Source organism: Stigmatopora argus, chromosome 9 (genome assembly GCF_051989625.1).
Source record: "Stigmatopora argus isolate UIUO_Sarg chromosome 9, RoL_Sarg_1.0, whole genome shotgun sequence".
NCBI lineage: Eukaryota > Metazoa > Chordata > Actinopteri > Syngnathiformes > Syngnathidae > Stigmatopora > Stigmatopora argus.
This window is the reverse complement of record NC_135395.1, coordinates 16,677,759-16,703,242: the sequence shown is the minus strand read 5'-3', so window position 1 is coordinate 16,703,242 and position 25,484 is coordinate 16,677,759. Positions and strand designations below refer to the sequence as shown.

Sequence of the window (25,484 nt, the reverse complement as noted above, 5' to 3'; positions counted from 1 at the left end):
ACTCATTCATTCATTATACTTTTGCAGACAAAAAAAGGAAAAAAAAACACATGCACACACACGTTATGATCCATTTTTAAAGGGAATTCCTGCTTAATAAATATCTGATTCTGACTGCGGAATGAGTATCCTGCAGAGAAAGTCACCATTTGTGAAGCGAATTAATGTGCGAAGAGCGAAATAATTGGACACTGATATAAATCCCATGAAATCACAGAGGGCCAAACAACAAGCTCTCTTTAAAGAAATATATTTGGTTCAGAATATTCTGAAAAGTACTTTGAGGAGAAACCTATTGTATTAGTTTACGTTTGATTTTTTTCTTAATTCAAAATCCAATATAATTGTTATGAATGAACTAGATCTAATAGAATAGTTAGGTGTTAGATGTGGACTACATTTGGGGATACCTATAATTTGTGTGCATAGCAGTGCAGTTAAGGTGAAGATAAACACCGATTTTACACTTCGATTCCTTTCTTAGCCCTTTCATCTTCCAGGCACGAACATCCAAAAGGAAATGTAAGAGAAAAGTTAAAAAAAAATCATTTTGACAGAATCTTTTTTATGGCATATTTTAACGATAGAGAGAGTCATGAAACATGACTCATTCTTTGCCAAGAGCCTTTTGTGCCCATCTTTCCTTTTGCTTCTCTCTGTCTTTCAAATCCCTTCTATCGCTCTACCAAGACAAATTGTGTTTCTTTTGATGTATTATACTTTCCTAAGTGTTTTTGTCCATTTGTATGTTTTGATTTCGGCAAAGATGCAGACTGTGAATTCCTTTATTTGACATTTAGAATGGCATAAAAGCAAAGTGCAAAGTTTTAGACATTGCTTTAAAACACAGTTCAAACACACAATTCTTCAATTTAAAAGGTTTCACTTAACATTGAATCCCATCACTAGATTTTACTAAGGAAGGACGGACTGCCAAAAGGTTTTGGGTTTGGAGAAGTTATAAATAAAATATGTATATATAAATAATAAAACATTAGTGGGGAAAAAAAAGATTTTCTGGGGGGTTGGCAGCTGCCTGGTAGTAAATGAGTTAATACATAAACTAAAACTGGAAAACCTAAAAACTTTTTTGTGATATTTGAATGTTTTTTTTATTCTATGTTCAGGTTTTTCCATTGTCATTTCTACATTGAAAAATTTGGATTTTGCAAATTGCTTCGTATTACGGACATGCATCTCAAGGTCTAATATCCATTAGTGGCCATCTAAATGATTGACTGTTTGATAATCAAACTCTTTGTAAATTATTTACACTGCAAACAAAATTATATCCAATGTCTTTAATGTAGGCCTTAAAAAATAATCGAAGAGTTTGAGGTATAGTACTCCAAGTTTTCTATCTGAGGTTTTAAAGGGAATGCTGACAAGGTGCATAACCACTTTAAACGGCGTGAATGTGGAGATAGAATGAGCTGAAAGGACGACAGTCAAACTGTTGAGGTTGTACTAGATGGAAGACAGACAGATGGAAAAGGCACGATAGAAGCAGACACCTCACAGGGACAGAAGGCGACAGCCTCACTGAGATAAATGCTATGGGGGTAAGACCGAGACAGACAGGACTGGGGGTGGGGGTAGAAAATACGCCACCTTATCTTCACCCGCTTTTTACAGCCAAACTCTCACTGGTATCTTTTACTCCTCTATGTGTGAATGTGTGTTATTTTCCTCTTCAATATACTTCATAGAATGGATAGAGAGGAATTTGTCCTGAGGGAGCAGCCACATACATTACTTGAGAAATAGGCTTAAGTGACCCCGAAAAAATAAAGTGCTTATTGTGTAGCCAGGAGAATAATCTGTTCTCAACCTTCCTGACACCATACACATAGAAAATGAAAAGAAATGGAAACTTTGCCTGCCAGCATCTGGCACATTTGCCAGATGTAATGTGTATTAGACAAACTGTGGTTTCTAATTTTCAAGAATTTGGTCTAAACACCATTAATATGAGTTGGAAGCAAAAAAAAAATCCCCCCCAAAATTACCCACTAGACTTTTAGGTTGGCTGTGTGAATTTACCCTAGCTTATCTCATGAATATTTGATGAGAAAAAAATATGTATATCACTAATATCATAATACTACATATTGTCACGAAGACCATTATCACCAACAATTATTCATACCGATACGCCACTTCTGCAAACTCCATTAAGACATGTTTTTTTGGTGTTTTAGTGTTTGCATTGCCTACCCAAACCAAAAAACTTAGGTATTGGGGTTAACACATTCAACGTACACAAATGGTTGCCTGATAAAAGACAAATTTGCTAGACACATCCAATTGGATGTATCAATTTTTCAGTCTATTATTATGCTTGAACTGTTCATATGAACTGCCACTGAAAGCAACATGTGATAGGCTACGCTCTCAGGGGTGTCAGAATTGGGTTGGTTTGCGGGCCGCGTTAACGTCAACTCGATTTCATGTGGGCCGGACTATTTTAGATAAACTTAGATAGACTTTTTATAAATGGATTAAAAGAACTGGCTTAAAAGCCCTGAATATTCAGTTTTTTTATAGATCTAAAACAATGTTTATTTTAGCTTTTTAAAAAAATATATTTTTAGATTTTACAAAATGATTTTTGAACTAAAAACACGTTAAAAAATGGATTAAAAACTTACAATTATTGATTTAAAAGGGGGAAAATCAGGAAATTTAATATACATCTATACTCTTCATTTTAATTTGATCCTAAAACAGACTAAAAGTCGGCACTCATGATTTACTTTCCCGGACCACACAAAATGATGCGGCGGGCCAGATTTGGCCCCCGGGCCGCCACTTTGACACAGGTGCTCTAGATCATGGGTGGGCAAACTATTCCACAAAGGGCCACAGTGGGTGCAGGTTTTCATTAAACCCATAAAGATGACATCTTTTCACCAATCTGTTGTCCTACAATTGCAATCTGGGGATTGCAGTCAGGTGCTTCTGGTTTTCTGCAGAAATCTCATTGGTTAAAGTGTCTTTGCTGGATCGATTGCAACAAAAACCTGCACCCACAGCGGCCCTCGAGGACCGGTTTGCCCACCCCATGCAGTATGTACAGAGTCGTTTAATATTTTCTTAAAGGATGGGTAATATGTCTCTCCTTTCACTTTAACGTTTCCACCCTACAGTCTTGCTTGAGTGTGATTTTGTAATCAGATCCATGATGAGAATTGAGGAAACAACTTGAAAATACTACAAAACCGTGTTAGACCTCTTTAAGCTGCAGATAAATTGTGCGTGGAGTATGTCTCTCCAACACCTCAAGCTTCTTTCATTATTCATAGATTGATTTTCTTAAAAAAAGGAATCAGTGTACTCATATCTTAAATCAATCTTTAATTATGCATTTAATCTGCCTCTAGCCCACATTAGATAGCGATAATGAGTTAAAGGAATTGTGTTGATTATCCACAGGAGTGATGAAAGGCAGAAAACCTGCCAATATAGGAGGCGGAACAGAATAGAAAAATAGAGAAATAACTTACATGGAGCCAACTTTACAACATCTTTTTGAGTCTATATCCGTTTTAGCTACCACAACCAAGATGGCGCCGTTCAAGTGGCAGCCGGTGGCGGTAGCTCCGTCCACTCTTGCTCGTTTTGTATTTTTGCTGCTTTTCTGTCTTAATGATTTGATTTGGTGATTCTTAATGATCCCATTTACTTTGATTTGCTTTGTACTTTGTGCTTTTGCTTTGTTGTTCTGTCTAATCACCCTCTTGCTACTGCCACAATGAAATTTCCCGAATACGGGATGAATAAAGTTATCCAATCCAATCCAAAAAAGTGTGGAAAAAATGTATCAAGAGCACATCTGTATTTAATCATGTAAATCTTTTAAATTTAAAACAAGATATATCAAATAGTGCGTGAGTCAGGTATGCAAGGTTCAGACCATCATGTGAGCATTTACAGTCAACACAAATGTGTTAAATAGTGCTATAGGTTGTGTGCAGTTCCCAATAGAAGGTTCAATCATTGTACAAGGGAGCTCAAGGCCTATTTGAAATTACATGATTTCAGATATAATGGAAACAGACAAAGGCCAATACCAGTACATAAACCAAAACACTTTTCTGCCTAAAGTGCTAATACTGTTGCGAATATCGCAGCACAGCTGGACTTGCCAGCATGTGAGCATGTGAATGCGCACTCAGTCAACCAGTGCACATCCAAAACAGACCTAATGAGCCCCTTTCTGTCTGTGTCTTTCACCATGATTACAGACATTAAATCTTTTTCCTTTAATTACTTTTTATTTTGTGTAATCTTATCGTAACCCCTAACCCAAAAAAGAATAGAATGGAATTGAGCACTTTTCTTTGTATGTATAATCATAAAATTGAAATTATTTTCAAACATTATGTCACATGGGCGTAAACAATTGTTCTCCTGAATTTATGTAAATCTCAGGTGAATAATAAATTTAATTAAGAATTCTGTTGTGGTGTTTGCATGTTCTCCCTGGGCTTGCGTGGGTTTCCTTTGGGTAATCCATTTTCGTCCCACATTCCAAAAAAAGCATGCATTGTAGGCTGATTGGACACTCTAAATTGCTCCTAACAAAATGGTTAAAGCTGAGTTTCAGGGTGAAATTTAGTAAATGTCGAAGAAAAAGGGGTGGGATAAGATAAATAGTTTTACACCTTTTCCTAGACCCATTCAAACTGATTTTTTTTTGATAGATTGCTGGTATTGTGTAAAGATACTGGAACAGCAAAATGTATTCACTTTTGTATTGTGTCATGTACGAATGTGTAATAAACGTTTTACCATTTGTTTGAATACAAATGACATGTAAAAATTTAATTGAGGAACATGGTAAAAAGAGGCACCTTGAGAAGAAATAAAACAAGAAATCAGTTCTAAGAATGGTCAAGGTTGAAAAAGAAATAAGTTTTGCAGATACCAGTTAAAGTCAACAGAAGAAGACTACTGCTATGCAATATAAGTCTAAAGGAGTTGGTACTTACCGGGTGTGATCTCTATCACTGAATCTTGTCTCTCTGGAGGGAAAAGGACTTTTGGTGGCTGGGTGGTCTGCAGAGCTGCGGGAAAGGAGAGATTAGTAGCGTGTGAGCATTTTAAAAAATCATAAATCCGACATGAATAAGCCTGGGGATTCTCAAATATCCTATTGATTCTTTGTGTTATTGTATAAAAACATATATTTCTGCAGTGGATAACCAGAATGTATAACAACAGTTGGTTTTTAACTTCAATTTATTATTCTAAAACAATGAAGTTTTTGACACTGGAGAACACTCACAGATATATTGATTATAATTGGCTAAATAATTGACTTGGTTTGGTCGCATGTCACACAATAGGCAAAATTGTGGCTTATTGTTCTAAGTAAAGTTGTTTGCAAATAAGATAATTTTGGGCTTACACAAACACAAAAAAACATGTAATTTATACAACAGCTTGCAGTTTTCATTAAAAATGCCATTTAGACGTCAAAATCGAGATCATATTTTGCGTCGTACATGCCAATTATTGCATAGGTGCAACCATGCTCACGGTGTGGTAAAAATGGAGTAATCCTACTTGAATTATTGGAAGCCTTTCGACCTATCTGTTCCAATAATTGTTTACTTCATGTTTTAAACACACATTTGATTTTACTTATGCTGTATTTATTTCTCTTTATAACTCTGGACCCACATGTGATTTACTCCCTAATTGTGTTTATTGACCAGCCCAGTTAATTACAAGACCAGGGTAATAATGTCTCAGAGGAGTTCTATTTCAAATAGACTTTTCTTGTCAAATCAAGTCTGACCTTTTCTACGCAGGAAGTGCAGAGCATAATGTCAGACAGAGCAATAATCACAAGTCTGCCTTCATAGATTCTACAGCAGTCAATGCGAAATTAGAAAATTACATTTTTTTTAATACTTTGCTGTGCATAAAAGCCAGTACTTGTATATGCGAGTCCTCAGTTATGAACATATGCTAGTGCTTGGCAGTTTTAGAGCACTGAAAGTTACTTTTACATGATTGAAGTCAACACCAGATGCTCCAAGTAGACTACAACCAACCATCTTGTGTTGTAGTTGCCACTCTCAGTTTGACCATGTGAGCTTGCTTCCATGCTTCAATTTTTACGTCTCGGAACAGAAACCATAAAAAAGCAGACAAAGGGTGTTAATTAAATTTGAAACAATGTTCAGAATCCAGAACCAAGCTTCCCAGCATGATGTAAATTATTCATGCTCCGTGGCATATAATGTTTTTCACTGGAAATGAAATGAATATTTCTCTTGGGCTCGCTCCTTGACATTAAGTATAACAGAATTACCAACTATGTTTAAGCTTGTTATATTGCATGGAATTCTTTGTCTGATATGCAATGTCATTCTCTCACTTTAAGTACAAGTCACGACCAGGAAAAAAAAAAATCACACTCAGCGTTCTGATTTGAAAAATATACTGTAATTTTCATTGACACGGGCAAATGATGCGAATTGTGTTGTTGTCTCTTTAGTCAACACTCACAGACCAAACTTTGTTTTTCAGCTTTTCTTTTAAAACCGGTCCTGAATTAGGAAATGAAAAGAACTATTGGACTGTGACATCATTCGTCACTGCAGTAGAATTAAAAAGCAATGGGAAGTTTGTATCCCTGCTAGTCCAGAAAAAACAAGACTTAAATGCAATATGATCCCTTAATAATGGTCTGTTTTCTGCACTAAGACAAGACAAGAAACCTAGGGTTTGCATGAAATTGATAGACTCAGCATGGGGATGGTAAATCAAACACCTGTCAAGATCTATCTTATCGTTAGTCTTTAAATGTGATGTTCCTGTTTTGTCATTTTTGCTTTCTTGTTTTTGTTCATGTCATCGTCAGCAGGCAGTCTCATCAGTTCTGCTCCAATTGTATCCTTCCATCAGTTCTGCCATGTTGCCTCATCAGATTGTATTTAGTTTTTTGTTTTCATGCACTCTGTCGTAGGTCATGGGCCCCATAAAAAGATTCTAGCAAATTTGAAATCCATATCACAGACTTAACATCAGTACTATCTAAATGGAGATATTTGAGGCAACAAACATCAAGGAAAAGTATACTTCATACTACAGGGGCTCAGTTTGAAAGGACATGCATTGGGTACATTTTGGTGCAAGCAAAACTAAATTTCCCCATGAAGGCAAGTTGTCATTCTTAAGAAGATATTTGCCTAAATCAGAACCAAAAGTTTTGTGCCTAAAGAAAATACAAACTCTATTTGGATTATGTATAAAAAACAAAGTGAAAAGAAAGAAAAAGTGCCAACTGCTTCGTTTGAGCATTGTCCCTTTGCCCCTGATGTAGTGTCACCGCTTCATGCACCTCTTTAAAAAGTCATTACCAAGCTGCTTTGACACCGGAAATCTCTGATGTCATCTGAGCATGTGCCAAGAATATCTGATAGATGAGTCATTCAAAAATAGCTAAAATGTCTCCGATAAACACAGGGCTGACGCTTGCACAGAGATTATGCAAATATATCTTAGAAGGTAATGTTATTATGAGGATCTGGTGTTTTCTGAAATATGAATTAGCATATTTTCATAGAAAAAGCCCCTCTTGGGACACAAATTTGGAGAAACCTGAGGGTATATCAAATTGTCAAAAGTAAATGTGTATTTGAAGGTCTAATGTGAGCATGACACAAATGCTGACGTGACAAAACTGGAGTTAAACCAATTTTTTTTCTTTACTAACTCCAAATAAGCCGCTGCTGTATACTCAAACACTCCAACCGCTCCACTCATTCTGTTATGGTCTGTGTATAAATGAAAACTAAAAATGGTTGCGATAGTGACAGTACATTGACTAATGACAGAATGAAGAAGCTCATTATTAAAGGTCTTATCACCTCTCAGCAGAAGCGGTAAATTTCTCACAGGCACACATGCAGTCCATGGCTAACGTCAAAATATGCATTTGTCATCATAATCTACATCATAGAGGTAGCACTCTCTTTGAAAAGGCTAGCTAAGGACTTTTGTAGGTCATTGTCTTGTGGAAATTCAATTGTCGCCAACTATAATGCATAGAATTGGAAATGTCAACAGTGGCAATGGTGTAGTAGTAACCTACCAATCTGAAAGCAATATAAAAATAACTTTTCTTATTATTTAAAACAGTATTGGCATGAAGATTATTCAGAGAGGTGAAAGATAATTCATTAGTCTGTGAAATAATAGATGCAAAGTCGATTGCAGTACTGTGCTTAGAGAAAAAAACACCAATGCAAACCACTGCTGTTGCACAACTTCTCTGGGCAACATGGACCTGCACAATATGACATTGACCTCGAATAGAAGAAAAGCTTTTTACGCGCAAAGCTAACCAGGCCCTAGTGTGCTGAAAGGGCCTTCAAAGCCTTTAATGCTGGACTAAACATTTTGCTAGTTTATTTTTTTTCAGTGGTTGAATGAAATTTGTATACTGTTGCTCCACCGATTAGGTGTCCCCCGCCTCGTGCCTGAAAGTCAGCTGGGAAAGGCTCTAGGACCCCCGAGACCTTTGTGAGGATAAAGCGGTTCAGAAAATGAATGCTGTTGCCCAATATGAATGTTATTGTCTTATGGCTGATTCGCAATTGCAGCTGTTGCCAAATATGCTAATTTTGCTATCGGGAAACAATTTTCAATTCAGGAAACAATTAAGTTGATGCCACAAGTGCCGATAAGATACAAAAAATATAGCAAAATAATCAAAAATCAGATAGGTTTAAATCAGTGTTATCGTCTTCTAATAGCTTGCGTAAAAGTCAATAAAACATCCAATATCAAGCATTTTGAAGAATTTAAAAATCCTAAAAATGATTTGGCATCCTGGTTTTGCTGAATTTGTGAATTTATTGTTCATTGTAACTGTCAAACAGAGAAATGGGGAAAAAGGTGATGCATCACTTGACAGTTTTAACGTGTTGACACTTTTCCTGAGTGCTTAGTGAGATTGAGTGAAAGACAGCAGGGAGGAGCGTAAGAACACCAAGATGATTGCAGATACGAGCAAGATAATTAACTTAATCTCCATGGATGGGAGTCGCCTAAAGCCTTGATACTGGAAATAGTGTGTTCCTATCCTTGGTGTCAATGGAGCCAGCAGCAGTAAGGTGAGAGTGATTTCAACCAACTAATTAAATTCACCCAGAAAAAAACTAATTTAAAAAAATACTCACATCGGCTGAGCCTTCTCATATTTAGATTTGTGAGTGTTTCTTGAGTATCTTTCTGCACTTGAGCGACAGATAAATTCTCCATCTGTCCATCAATCCATTCCACTATCTGGCCTTCCAGCTGTCAATGTTTACCAAGTGTCAAAGAAGGAAATAGCGACTTCAAGTGGTCCAGCTGACGGGTGAAGACTGCCCCCATCCCCCTTTTCAAACAACAAGGATGCATGTACATCTGGACGAGTACTTTGCTCTTGTACAAAAAAGCTGTGTAATTTTTTGTTGTTGTTGAAAAAACAATATAAAAAATTGCGGGATAGTAAAATCTGTTCATTTGGTTTAGAATTGATTTGTCCCCTCAAGGGAAATCTAAAAAGATAATTTGAGATAAGGAGTTTAATTAGTCCAATCAGCACTGTAATTCAAACCCTTTGTAACTCATCATTTTTGTCTACACACTTGCATTGTTTGGTCCGGACTAAACCCAAAAAGTGGGGTTTTACTTGCACTTTTTACAGTGTTACCCTATCCTGATTGTTTTGTCCAATTATTGAACGATGTTTGCACATGCGTGGGCTTGATGTTGCAATGCCTGGTACTCTGGTGAAAATTGCAATTTAAGAAGGAATCACACCAAAAAGAAAATAGGTCCATTGCATTTTGGTCTGTACCAAAGGAGGTGAACAATGGACTCTCTGGTGTAAATACGCCCTCAGATCTGATAGCTTTGGAACAGAAATCATAGCATGTTCAACAGTCTTTCTATGTTTTCAGTAGTTCATTCAGTTAAAAGTTTCCTTTTGTTATTGCATTGAGGATTCTTTTGAGGAGTATTGTCGGGGAGAAAACAAGGAGCGATAGCTTAACAACTTTATAACTTAATTTGCTGTCTTTTTATCCAAGTATAAACCATCACCCTCAGGGAACACCTTGTGTCGTGAGGATTTCCAGAAAATAGCAGAAAATGACTTCAGTGATATGCAAATGCTTATTAGTATCAAACTGGCATATCCTGTCTGTAAGCTTTCATCCATTTGTTGGTTAGAAGTGATGATTGTAGAGGGATGATATGACAGCTGCATGGTGAGCATTCCCAATTCCCATCAGGCTCCCTGCAGGATCTTTTCACAGTAGATCAAGTCCAAACTTAGTCTCACCTTCAGGGCTCTGTCCCAATGCTGCTCTAAATTCCAAAATGACACAACATGAGATTTGGGCCTTTGTATGCTCACACCCCAAATGATCAAGGTTTAGGGAAGAAGGAAATGGTTTTTGAAATTTGCGTTAAATGGTTATTGTCTGTGGGGGGAAAAGGGTAAATAATAACAAAAACAATGAGACATATTTTAAGAGCTGTAAAAAAAGAGCATTTTTCCTATTCAATCTTATAAAAAGAGGGCCCCAAGAATATAAGTTGCATTCTGAGTGACTGTGATGTACTTTCTATTAAATGTAAATATTCAATTTGCATCTAAATTCACTGACAACCTCAGTCTCTCACACTCCAAACTCCACTATGGCCAAGACCAAAGAGCTGTCGAAGGACACCAGAGACAAAATTGTAGACCTGCACCAGGCTGGGAAGGCTGAGACTGGGAGAATGTGTTATGGTCAGATGAAACCAAAATTGAACTTTTTGGTAGAAACACAGGTTCTCGTGTTTGGAGGAGAAAGAATACTCAATTGCATCCGAAGAACACCATGCCCACTGCGAAGCATGGGGGTGGAAACATCATGCTTTGGGACTGTTTTTCTGCAAAGGGACCAGGACGACTGATCTGTATAAAGGAAAGAATGAATGGGGCCATGTATCGCGAGATTTTGAGTGAAAATCTCTTTCCATCAGCAAGGACATTGAAGATGAGACGTGGCTGGGTCTTTCAACATGACAATGATCCCAAACACACAGCCAGGGCAACAAAGGAGTGGCCTCGTAAGAAGCATTTCAAGGTCCTGGAGTGGCCTAGCCAGTCTCCAGATTTCAACCCCATAGAAAATCTGTGGAGGGAGTTGAAAATCCATGTTGCCCAACGACAGCCCCAAAACATCACTGCTCTAAAGGAGATCTGCATGGAGGAATGGGCCAAAATACCAGCAACAGTGTGTGAAAAGCTTGTGAAGAGTTACAGAAAACGTTTGGCCTTCATTATTGCCAACAAAGGGTACATAACAAAGTATTGATATGAACTTTTGGTATTGACCAAATATTTTCCACCATGATTTGCAAATAAATTATTAAAAAAATCAAACAATGTGATTTTCTGTTTTTTTCCCCCCACATTCTGTCTCTCATGGTTGAGGTTTACCCTTGTTGACAATTACAGGCCTCTAATCTTTAGATTAGGTAGGATAACTTGCACAATTGATGGTTGACTAAATACGTATTTGCACCACTGTATGTGTCTCATACAAAGTTTAGAGGAACTTTGCTGGCTGGAGGAGAAGGTAAACTTTGTCAGAGCTTCATAGCACTGGCACACAGGCATAGTCCTGTGAGTTGCTGGCCTTCAACCAGTTTCTCTGTTGTCTTTACAGTTAGGCCAAACCTGGTCGGAATATATTGGAGCCGAACTCAATCAGAAACTGGCTGAAATCAACCAGAAAATGGCAATTCTCTCATGTACTACTCCAGAATGCTATTTTGGTTAATCCAAATGGTTACTCGTGCTTCTTATTCCATATTTCATCAAGTTATGATCCTGTCCCTCTTAAATCACATAAATACTCACACAGACGTCAGTTATTCGCTAAATTGGTGTATCTACTATCTACAAATGAAATAATTGTCATTTGTAAGCTAATGGTATTTAATGAAATAAACTTAGCCCACAAAAAAAAATCTACAGTACTAATGCAGTTAAAATTATTGATTACTAAGTCAATGACTGTGTTTGAAGTTGTGCATGTGATCTTTTTTGTTTGGTCTAGTTTCTACCCATTGTCTTGTTTACTGTTGTCTTTTCTATGCATATCTTTATATTGCATATATTTTACTGTGTACCGACTATGCTCAAATGAATACAGTAGTACCACATGAAGAAGTAGGCAAACAGCCAAAATGAGCATACTGCATGTTTGCTTGTTTGAGGTGCATTCGCAATCTGAAATGTTAATAGACGAGCCAGTGACCATATTGCAGATTAAGATGCTGGGGGGAGGGATGGCTGAGCGACCACTTGGCACGTCCACCTGTAGATCATATGACAAATATATTTACAGTAGGTCTCTTTATACCTGGAATACTGAACTACATAGTAATTGTGTTTTTTTAAATTTAGATTTAGAGATTTGAAAAGGGATTTTTATAATATGAAGTTGAGGATAAACTTGCAATGTGATATTACCACCAAACAAAAAATGAGTAAAGTTGGGGAATTAAACGTATTTTAAAATATCCTGATTATAGTCATGCGTAACCACCTTAGATGCGTATTAACTGATTTTGCAATATTTTGTGAAATATTGCATCTGTTCACTGCAATCGCCGATTCCTAACTGTCTTTTGTTTGACTTTGATTAGTTTTTTTTTTTTTTTTAATATGAAACTTCAAGATAATATAGCTCCAAACACTAACCTCTGGGCTAATGATGACGTTCTCTGGGGATTAGATGACAGAGGGCTGCACATGGCTAAATATTATTCTGTTTAATAGGAAAATGGGTTTCATGATGCAATGGGGTTGAAACATATTCCAAAATCAAATAACGTATTTAAGGCTGATACAGGCAAGCTGGTCACATGCTGATAATTTTTTTTCCAATTCAACTTCAAAGGTAATAGTGGGACATATCTCAAATGCAAACATCTTGTGTTGTGTTTGGATTTCTCACAATGGAATGGTTTATCATCAACAAAAATTTGCAAATTGCGTCAATAAGAGCATCCAGCGTAAAACTTGGGTGCCAAACTACCATGTATGTTTTTGGGATGTGGGAGGAAACTGGAGTACTTGAAGAAAACCCACACAGGCACTGGGTGAATTTGAAAACTCCACACAGGAAGCATTGAACCCACAATCTTAGATCTCTGGGGTGGATGTGCTCACCACTGGAAAATTGTGCTACCCTAGTTAGTTTATTCCAATGTTAAATCTGATAAAAATCACACCCTTAAGATATAATATAAGGGGTGAAGGCTGACTGGTCATGAAAACATAATGCAGATAAGAAAAACTAAATAGGAAATCAATAGGATGGTTTGCATGTTCTCCCCGGGCCTTTCCTCCCACATTCCAAATACACGCATGGTAGGCTGATTTGACACTCTAAATTGCCTCTAGGTATGGGTGTGTGTGTGTGTATGGTTGTCCGTCTCCTTGTGCCCTGTGATTGGCTGGCCACCGATTCAGGGTGTCCCCCGCCATTGGCCCGTAAAGAGCTGGGATAGGCTCCAGCACCCCACGCCACCCTAATGAGGATAAAGCAGTTCAGAAAATTAGATGAGATGAAATGTTAATATTAGCTCATTTAGATTAGATTACACGCATATTGCAGAAGAAAAAGCATTACAATTAGCCGCAAGCATATTTTCATGTTGAAAGTTGAGCATATGAACACTCTTCCATAGGGGTCAGTACTATGTGTCAAGGGAAACTGGAAACCTAGTTGCAAACCGCTCTGAAATCAATAATTATCACAAGCACACAACACTGCAAATCTACACACATGTACTGCTGTGGTTAATTCTGCCATCGATGGAAACTGAATTAGGTGCAAAAAAGTAATTAAGTCAACATTTCAACCATATTTGCATTAATTGTGTGTGTGGTTTTGTTTTTTTAAATTACTTTACTTTTTAAAATGTTTAAACAATGTGCATTTATAAAAGCCGACTATGAATCATCGAGAATGAATCCATAAAATGGAATGTTATATTATAGACATGAATATTGTACCTTACTGCGACAATGGCCTCATGTGTATGCATTAGAGTGTGTCATTACTGATGTGTGCTAATAGATTTTTTTTTTTTAACTTAGCTGGGGTGTATTGGGAAATTAGTTGCAAAATTAATTGTGTTCGCCCTAAAGGCCTTTTCCAATATTACTTAACATTGCTCAAAGAAGGAGCAGGCTGGCTGACTACACATTAGAGAATAAGAAATAAAATCTTAATACAAAGTAGTATGACATTGTGATTGTAATATATCTCTAAATTGATACAATAATAAATCAAATAACACCAATATGCATTTTTTTTGTTTTTATTTTGTGCTACCCAAGAGTTTTAGCCATATATCTACATTGAATGTTAATTCATCTACGTTGGGTGTCAAGCAGTCAACATTCGTCACCAACATTGTGAGGGGAAAAAGAAAAACATAGACGAGAAGCCCACCGTGTGGCAGTTTACAGGATGGTGGCCTATGTATTTTGTGACTCAGGCAAGTCTGACAGCGTGCGGTGGGTTACACCGGGTGTTGGTAATTTTGCAATATGGCGCTTCTGTAGGCATGATCCATTCTTCTAATGTCCGAAGAAAAGCTTCTCACTCGATGGAAATTGTCATCTGTGGGCTCTTGCCAGAAGGGCAGGCAATTTCCCCTCTAAAGTGGGTCTGACGATCAACTAGAATGTCTACAAAGATATCCTCTGGTGTTTTTGTTGTGTCAGTGTGCTTGAAAAGGTACTCGTTGTGGCAAGACAACTGCTCCAGCATGGCAACATGCCTGCTCAAAACAACCTCAGCATCTGACAGTTCCTGGAAGAGAAGGACACCATGCTGGAAAAAAACTCCCTATTCACAAAATCTGACCCTGGGAAATGTTATCCTTGTTCCCTTTTAGAGCTGAATGTTCTTGCAGAATTAGAAGGGAATGTTCGTCAAATTATGTCGTACATTTCAAGCATATCAACTCGGGTACCACTTTTCAAAAGACACACCTCATTTGGTTTTCCTAAGTAAAATGATAAATTATTTTATTAAGCGGCCTGACGCAAGAGTGGTTAATGGGTCAACCTCACAGTTTGAGGTCGAGGGTTCAATTCCAGGTCCAGACCTTCCTATGTGGAGTTTGCGTGCGTTCTCTCCGGGTATTCCGATTTCCTCCCACATCCCCAAAACATGCAGTTAGGCTGGTTGAACAACCTAAATTACCCATAGCTATAGTAAGTGCGAGTGTGAATGTTTGTCTATCACCTTGTGCCCTGTGATTGACTGACAACCAATTCAGAGAATCCACTGCCTGGTGCCCATTGTTGCCTGGGATAGGCCCCAGCACACCCTGACCCTTGTGAGGATAAGCGGTATGGAAAATGAATGATTGAATGAATTATTTTAATATTTAGCTTGGTTTGTGCGATGTAAGAGGAAGACAATACTTATGGTATATTTATGGTAACAATACGAGATAGTAACTGGGTTAAACAGCTCTTAAAATGATTAAACATGTATTAGATACAAAGAGAGAGACACAGTGAGAGCACACTGTATTTATCCCAATAACAAAGGTGACAAAGATCTTTTTAGAATATCTTGGACGGCAGCTTAAACAGTTAGGACAAAATGAATCAATGATTTTCCAAACACAATTTGTGCTAAATGTAAAATCTCATGTTTCCTATAATACCTAATAATATATAAATATAATATAATGGAAAATTGAGAGATTAATTTTAGTGTGCATCACATAGGTAATACTACAGATGTGCAGCAACAGTAATTTAGATCAGAAATGCATCATATATATATTTTTCTTTACGAACATGCTTCAGACAGATGGTAATGCTTCTTTTCTTTTTTTCTGCTTTGAGCATCAGCTCAAACACATAAGCAAGCACAGAGCTACAGCTGGGCAAGACATGTATTGGAAACAACTCGGGGCGTTTTTTTTTTCAGCTCGCATCCTGTAGTTGAAAGCCACCTAGGGCCACATACATAGAGACGAATACACGATCGTCTTATTTAGTTCAGCAACCCAAAGCAAGACTTCTACGCAAAATCTGTCCAGCATTCATATCTCGGCTGCTGCGGTGCAATGAGGGACGGATAAAATAGTGGAACATAATACGATGGAATAAGGCGGTGCTGACACAAAAAGCCCTGGGGGAGGAGAGAGCCTCGAGCGGAAAGCGAAGTCAAGATTTTCACATGAGTGAGAAAGCCAGGAAAACATGTTAGTGAAGCTTACAGGAATTTGCAACTTGTTTGGATGAAGAGATTTTTCATCAGGAATGATAGTTCCATTATGAATATCACTATGAATAAATGCTTGTGAATGGTAAATAAGATGGTAGAAGAATGATGGCACTTTTGACATAGCATAACCTTTCAGGATGTTTCCTCACTCATTCTATTTCAATAAAGCCAGAGGCTCCGCGACCTCTTTCTGCGGGAATGTCTTAATGCCATGTATTAATACTTTTAATTGAGTTGTGTGTGTTAATATTTCAAACTGAATGATATGAATTAAACATATGTGACAGTAAGAAAGGCCACTTTTTAAAATTAAAGTCCAATTGCAAGAATGATAAAAGTATGTTGGAGGCAAGCTTTCACATATGAATGATGTAAATATGGAACGAGTCATAATCAACAAAATAAATATGAGTCCATCTGGTGTTTTAGTGAATGCTGTACTTTTTTTTTTTTTAAAATCTAACAGATCCAGTAGCTGTTTATTTTCCATTAATGCTTTGAAAAAAAAAAACATTTTTAAAACATAGCACGTCTGTTTTGTTAATACTGCCAATTAGTTAGTTCAGCCACAGAAATGTGACCTTGCACATGTTGTAATTGGAACATTTTCCCCATTCATATTTTAAAAACCCCTCAAAGCGTTAGGCTTGTTGTTTAATGCCAGTATGGGAAAACAAAATGTATCCATTTAGCCATCACCTGGTGGCAGATCATGGCTATACGTATTGAGCAATTGCGAACTAATTAACATGTGCAACTCCTTGCCACTTCTTCCAACACGAGGCAATAAAGCATGACTCCTTGTGCTCTTATTAAGAGAGCAAGAGAGGGAGAGTCTATTAATGATAAACTCTTATAACCCACATCACTGCCAGTAACACTGAACGAGGTAGCATACTTTATATTATTTTTTTTGTAAAGAAAAACAATGAAAAAATGATGCCATTTGGTCACTGTAACATTTTCATACCAGCAGAAATATATATATATATATATATATATATATATATATATATATATATATATATATATATATATATATATATATATATATATATATATATATATATATATATATATATATATATATATATATATATATATATCTTAACCTTTGGAAATGAATCATTTGTAAGATTTGTCTGAGGATATTTTTACCGTCTTTAATTATAGAGACCATGATATTTAATTTAAGGTTATAGACAAATTAATAAACACTAACTATGTTTTCAGGCCCTGTCCATCAATACACACTACGTGCTGACCTTTTTACTATGGCCTACCAGGTCGATATTTCAGTATTTTCTTGCCCTGCATCTTCTTTCTTGCCCTCCATCAGTGAGTCAGACAGTGAGATTGAGAATTTTTGACACTTGTCCAATGATCTGCCTGTTTGATCCAAATTTGAATTTGTCCATTTATATATGGACAAATTCAAATTCGTTACATATATATATACATATATATATATATATATATATATATATATATATATATATATATATATATATATATATATATATATATATATATATATATATATATATATATATATATATATATATATATATATATATATATATATATATATATATATATATATATATATATATATATATATATATATATATACATATATATATATAGTGTAACATGTTTATTTATTTTACTTAAGTCTACAATGTCTTTTGTCAGTGTTTTCACTTTCTTGCTCCTGCAACAAAATGAATTTCCCGAGTACGGGATGAAGTTTAATTAATTAGTTTTAAGTGTATAACTGCATCACTTTTCAGATTAAAATGGCTAAATTGTTCAAAGTACAACAACAAAAGCAAAAAAAGGTGGAAACATTCAATCAACCAATGTTCATTTACACACATTTGTATTAATAGATTATTTCATTTATTTTCCAGCAATACCAGGCAAGTCATTGAAATCAGAAACGAGGCATTCAAATCCAATTTGATGTCTGTTTGTGCAGAGGAAAAGCTTTCTTTTTGTAAAATATATTTTTATTCTAATATTCACCAAGGATTAAGTATTGCATAACCCACGTTTTTATCTCACGTTCCCACCATACATATTATGTTGAAAACACTCTCTCTAATTAAAACAACATGCCTTAAATGTTGTTCACAATAAAATAGACGTCCATGAATGAATGTGGCAACAGCTAATTATTACCACATAAAAACACACTTGAGTCTAAGCTCACATTTATGTCCATAATGGTCCATCAATGCTTCATGATCTGTGACTAAAAAATTCAACGAAATGACTGAAGATGGGAAGTCGTGACTAAATAGGATGGAACAAAAGAAAACAAAACAAAGTTAGTGAGGAGTACTTGTACTTGTCTGTAATCAATTGTCGGCTCATTATTCACATTCTCGTCTAACTTAATTCCTCACATCACGGATCCAGACAATAAGGAATGGGTGTAGTTTTTGAGTAGTGTTTGTTATAAAGGGCAAGCTAATGAAATGCGTGGTTATCAAGGCAAACAGACTTCATTAACTCCAGTTTAATGACCTATGTCACTTTCTTACTCCTCTTCTTTCTCACAAACATGATCTCCGTGACTTATGTTGTTGCTCTGGTAGTTAATAAGCTTGTATTTAAATGTAATTTTAATAGAATTTCTTAAAACACAACAAACATATTCAGTGACTTGAAGTATTAGGAGTCTTTTTAAATTGTTCATCCTTCCTTCAGGTGATCCAGCTGGGACTTTTTAGACCTCATATTGTGCGCTCTAGCGATTGGGGTGGAAGGCGGTCTCTTGAGTATCCCATTTTAAAGCACACATTTGTGATTTCCCCTTAGTTAATATTTTATGTAATATGTCGGTTATGTCGGCTTCTTATTCCTCATACAAACACACCTTTGCCTTCTGACTGTCCAAACCATTTTCTTTTTCTCTGTCTAGTACAAGCAGAGTGCACAAATGTATACCACCCTTAGAGCATTCTGCCCCAACACAATGATAAGTCAGGTTTTTGCTTTCATTCATTCATTTTCAGAACCGCTTATCCTCACTGGGGGGTGCTGGAGCCTATCCCAGCTCACGTCAGGCACAAGGCAGGGGACACCCTGAACCCTGAATTGGTGGTCAGCCAATTGCAGGGAACTTTATAATTATTCTACACAATTGTTTTGCAAACAGACAATAAAGTGATATTTTCTGAATGAGACAAATCGACCCAAAGCTTGTTAAGTTTTACCATAGGTCAGAAGCATGTTATTCAGTCGAGTGCAGCAAGTCAGACAAGCATTTACATAATTGCTGCAAGTGTATTCCCTGAACTTGCTTTTGCTTCAATTTGGTGATTCTGTGGTTTACATCTTTCCAGAGGTATCGATGTGTGAGAGACAGAAGGGTCCGTATAAGAAGAACACTGGATGCAATTAAGTTCACCTCTGGGATTTTGTGTCGTTGCGTGTGTGCATGCGCTAAGAAGGTGGAAAAATACATTGTTTTTGTCTTCAACATCGATGGACAAGTTAATCTTGTGTGAATGTGTACATAATGATCCTCTTGACTTTTCTGTTTTCCAAACCAGTGGCCAAATTATGTTAAATCATGCTGTAAAAACAAAAACACAAATGACCTGAACTCACCTCAGCTAAGTAGTCACAAAAATGTTACTTATACTCACTCACAGAAGAAAAACACAACCCTGTTTTGTCCACTTTATCCATCAAATGACAATAGTTAATTAAATAACTGCTGTATTGCTCTTTTTAATTACATTTTGTGTCTTTTGTTCCACATTATTTTTTAGTTATGTGAGTTTTTTAAAAGAATTTAAGATGACAATTTGAGTGTGAATACTAGTCTCTGCTTTTGGTCAGTTACTAGTCCAGGGTGTACGACACAATTTTTACGGTCATTGAGGGAAAGCATTAAAGAAAATGCATTAATGGATGCGCAAAACTGACAAGTATATTGCAAACATTTAGCATGCCATTAAAAGGTTTGAAAAATGCAGTTCAATTTGAGTAAAATTTATTTGCAAAATATAATGGCATGGTGACATGGCAGAAGAGAGATTAGCAAACCCGTTGCACAGTTCTCGGTACTAGGACGTTTCGTCGAAAGATGTTTGGTCCCCGGACGTTTGGTCGACCGGACGTTTGGTCGACCGGGCATTTGGCAGAACGGACGTTTGGTAGAACGCACGTTTGGTCGCCGGGTTGTTACTGTTGAAACCAGCTCTCAAAATTATAATCATGAGAGAGAGAGTGAGTTTAATATCTAAATATCTATAATCAAAATATCAACAGTAAACTCTGTCATAATTTGACAGCGAGCGAACCCGGCGACCAAACGTCCGTTCTACCAAATGTCTGTTCTACCAAACGTCCGGTCGACCAAACGTCCGGTCGACCAAACGTCCGGTCACGACAGTTCTCAGATTGAGGGTTTAATCCCTAGTAGATTCCGAATTCGTGGAGTTTGCATGTTTTCCTCATGCCACCGTTGGTTTTCTCCAGTTACTCTGCTTTCCTCCCACATCCCAATAAATTTGTGTAGTAGGCTGGTTGACCACTCTAAATTGTCCCTAAATATGAATGTGAGTTTAAATAGTTGTTCATTTCCTTGTGCCCTGCGATTGACTGGCAATCAATTCAGTGTCCCCTACCATACCATAGTTGGCTTGGATAGACTCCAGGAACCCTGCAAACTTTGTGAGGATAAGAGTTTTGAAAAATGTATGAATGATAGCGGAAAAAATGTTTCAAGACTTCAAATAATCTGCCCTTGCTGCCAGGTAAGGAAACCATATATACAAATAAAACTAGGGCCCATACCTGACGAGCCATGAATTAGGAAGCAACTTCTGACAACGTGAGCTAAAATTGTCTTCATGCATCATTTAAATCTTGGCGTGAATAACCCTGAGGCTCTTTACTTTAAAATAAACCCTGGAAACAACCCAAACATCTACAGGATAGTCTGTTCTTGGTGTTGTTTACCTCCTGCTCTCTCGTGCCCAACTTGGTCAATGCATGTGTTCTTGAAAGGAAAAGGAAGAACAAAAGTAGGCAGAAGAAAGCAAGGGACAGAATAATCTCATTTGCGATCCTCTGTCTTTGGAGAACAGAGACAATTTCACAATGAATTAGGAGGTGAGTCTCTAACTAGGTCACAGGCCGAGTGTGCACACAAACACACGTACGTACGGGAACACTGTTATTACGTAGTGTGTCCAATTGAGAAGGTGTCAAGTGAAGGAGTGTGAGAGTAGTAGTCGCAAAAAGAACGAAAAAACTGAGAAAAGAGCCAAAAGGCAGAAACAGAAGAAAAATGGGGCAGACGTAAGCAAAGGAATGGAAACAAATGGGCAATCAAGAAACAAATAAGGGATGGTGAGATGGTAACATATTACAACGGTGAAGACCATTAGCTTTTGTGAAGATTTTAACATTTGTTTCATTTAAATGACAGAAAAAAGCATGGATATTAAGAAAATACAATTTGGTCAGACAGTTATTAGTAATATTGAAACGATCTCGGCCCGCCTTACGAAGATCTAAGTGTTTTATTCCATGTAGCAGGACTAGTAAATTATGTATACAACTCAAGAACTTAGATGACAAAACTTTCTAATCAAAAGACTGATCAGGAAATATTTGGAAAAATACCATTACAGCCAAAAATATTGGCCCTTTTTGACCATTTATATTTTGTTTCAGAGTAGTCTAGAAAGGATAAATGGTGTGTTTTTAAATGTACCCTTGTCAAAGAGAGATGAACCTTGTGCATGTGGGTGTATGTGTGCAGTTGTGCACACTTTCATGTGTGGGTGTGTGTTCGAATTGTAGCATTAAGAAGAACATATTCCATTGAGGTTTTACAACATTTTGCACTGCGCTGTAATCCCCTCGTTGTCTGTCGCTCAAATTGATAGATGCAAACCTTTATGAGCTTCAACTCAGGAATTCTGACTGGTTTAAGTTTAGTGAGAATGATGTATTCCCATATTTAACCAATGCACATTTTAGTAAAGAATGCTTCTGAAATATGCATGAATCTTCCTTTTGTCCTGATTTTTTTCACTCTGTTTTTACATGGGTTATGAAAGGAGTGCAGAAAAGAGGCATAGAGCAGACCAGAAAGCAATTGTGGAAATGTCTGGGATGTAACAGACAAGACTTGATGATAATGTCACCTTTTCCTGTATAATGACTAATATTTACACGGTTAGAGTAGTTGTCCAGGATATTTGGAAATAATCATTTTTTTCTCATTTGGTCAAATTTGTAGCATGGTAATGTTGTCAGTGTTTTTGTCTGCACTGCCTGTAAAGGCAATATGTCTGCATTACCGGTAAGGGCAATATAGGAAGAAAATTGAAAAATGCCAATGTAAATTATAAATTATGTATTCATTTCATCGCTTAGCCTCACAGGGTTCATAGGGCATTGAAATTACATCATATCAAAAGCTTAAGGAGTTTGGAAAATCTTTTCATTTGTAGAAAACCAATTGCTATGTGAACCTAAGCAACTAAGCCATTTGGATTTCCACATTGTGTATTTTTTAAGTCGGACATTGTGGGGAATTTACATTTGATTACTATTGCAAACAAGCGAGATAAACCCATTTCCTTCTGGCACGGATGTTAATTAAAAGATGAAGCAAATCAGACGAGTATTATTAAACGCATTCTAGTTCACAACTAATTCCAGGGCTCATTCCAGCTAACGAGTTTGGAGGAATCAACATCATAGTCAGCGGCTGATCAACGGGCAGCCGCAGTGTCTTTCTTCACTCTTTAATGTTAAAAAGCACAGTCATTAAAAGATACTGCCAAATGATGCACAAGTAACTGAAGGATCAAGCAAAAAGATGTTAAGTCTTGCTACACATTGGCAGATGTCTTAAAGACCGAGTCATTCATGTAAAACATTATTGAGTACTAATACAAAATCCCTCGAGTCAGAATTGGAGATGGAAGGAATTAGTAAATGTTGCGGCTATAGTGTGTATTTGGACGAGGAAGGCCCTGTAAATGTGTCTGCAGCCAACTTGTAGAATTTGTGATGATATACTAAAGCTAGACACAAACAGCATATTTTTGTGACCAAACCAACATTTGTCCATAGCCCCAGATGAATACCTTTAGTGCACTACAATACTGGCAGGTATTTTTGGAGACCTTATGGTTCTTGTCATTTTTATTATTCTATTTTTATTGTTACACAGCAGCAACCCTTTTTATATTATTTTAGTTATTGTCGCAACAACTGGATACAAGAATGTGCTTTGGGATCAATACTCTATCCTAATCTAACATTTCTTTTCCAGTGCCATGGATGCTATTTGTTTTTAACTGTCATATTCAATTTCCTGGTGTAAAAAGGCACACATTATTGTAATAACTGATATTTTCCCAAATTGAACTTTGCAGTTTTGAAGAATCATTTTGTCATGGACCCCAGCAATTTAATACAGAGAAAAAAGGAATTCAAACAATTACAAGTCAGTGAGAGGGAGCAAAATGGTTTTCATATGCATCGGAATTAGTGGTGAGCCATTTTTTTTAAATAGAAGCGTCACATGTAGTAACATTAGTCTAACTTGTATATTAAATGATAAATAAATAGAGGACAATAATTAAAATGCATCAGTGGAGACTTGGACAAAAAGATAGACAAAGAAATAAAAAAGGAAATTAACCACTATCTTTTTTTAATTCTGCGAGCATATTTCTATATCGCAATCTTACCTAGAGAAATATCCATCTGTGGCCTTTGGCTATCATTTGCCAGTGGTGCAGTTAGAATGATTAATGGCCCCGAGGTGGAGCATGTCCATAAATTAGCTGTTAGCGGCAAACTTTGCCCTCTCTTATTTCCTCATTTTCCAATGGATCTGGTCATGCTTCACTTTTATTCTAGTAAGTTAAGTTAACATGCCAATTCATCATTAAAATAGCAATTCATGTCTTTCATTCAGTTATGATGTCTCCTATCTACTGCCCACAGTTGGCTGGGATAGGCTCTCCAGCAACTCCGTGACCCTTGTGAGGATAAGCGATACAAAAAAATGAATAAATTCAGTCATTCACATGGCTCTTGTTAATCACCAGAAAAGCTCAAGTACAACTATGAAAAGAATTGAAGAATAGTTCAATCTATAAAATGTTTGTGTCATTTGACACAAAGTTTTGTTTCCATAATATTGTCACATGCCTGCAGCACAAAGGCATAGCTCAATTTCAAGCTTGTGCCAGAGAAGATAATAGCATACTTTCATTGGTATACAGCAATATTCAAAAATGCACTCGCCAAAACATAGTTCAAGCAGTCGTGCACTCAATCACTGGCACTGGAATTTTCATCTCTTCTATGAAACACTTACCGTTCACTAAAAACAAAACAGCAAAAGGAAGTCAAATGCTACTGCCAAATCGGACTTAAGTCAATATATGTCTCATCTGGAAATGTGAAAAAAATGTGGTGAGAAAAGAATTAAATGCAAATTAGGCTGCACAAATTTGAGCCAATGCTGGATTCTAAGTATGGAAGTTTCACATTGTAAACAGTTGGGGATTTTTTAAAGTGATAAAGTGACTGGTGATGTATGAGCAAGTGTCTGCATTGTTCCAACATTACATTGTGTCCTACCAGTGACTTTGAGCTGTGTTGTCCTCCGCACCAGTCTGGATCCATACTGTAACTCACAGGTGTAATTACCCCCATCCTCCTCTTCCACTTTAGGGATCCAAATGTGAGTGTTGTTGATGAAAATTGAGCTTCTCCATTCAGCCCGCTCACACTCCTAACAGGGTACACATCCGACTGGTCAAACCATCAAAGTCAATGGGCGAGTTACTCTCATCTCACATGTAGCCGAGTGACCTACCTTATACCAGGTCATTTGAGGTTGTTTGTATGGAGCTAAATAGTCATCTAGATCACGACATGTAATCATTTTGCTGTGGGTAATCTCTGCTTTCTCCAGATAACGGATATTGCTGCTGAAGCATTTCCCTTCGTCACTCTCCTCAACCGTCATTGACATTGACACCTTCATGCAGTATGTGGAGTTCCTAAAAAGACAATGAACAGCAAGATTCAATGATACTGAGGAAATATTCATTCACAAACATTTTAGAGGTGCAATGTCGATATCTTCCTATA

General features: G+C 36.8%; 1 protein-coding gene across 5 annotated transcripts in view; it reads right to left on the bottom strand.

The window, feature by feature from the left end:
- Positions 1 to 25,484, bottom strand: part of LOC144082869 (X-linked interleukin-1 receptor accessory protein-like 2) — a 160,346-nt gene that overhangs the window by 20,662 nt on the left and 114,200 nt on the right. For all 5 annotated transcript variants that reach the window (XM_077610331.1, XM_077610334.1, XM_077610333.1 and 2 more), the window contains exons 5-7: positions 25,207 to 25,393; positions 24,969 to 25,122; positions 4,995 to 5,069 (exon numbers count right to left, since the gene is read on the bottom strand). In XM_077610331.1, the coding sequence (XP_077466457.1) occupies positions 4,995 to 5,069; positions 24,969 to 25,122; positions 25,207 to 25,393 (416 nt within the window). The remainder of the gene's footprint in view (positions 1 to 4,994; positions 5,070 to 24,968; positions 25,123 to 25,206; positions 25,394 to 25,484) is intronic.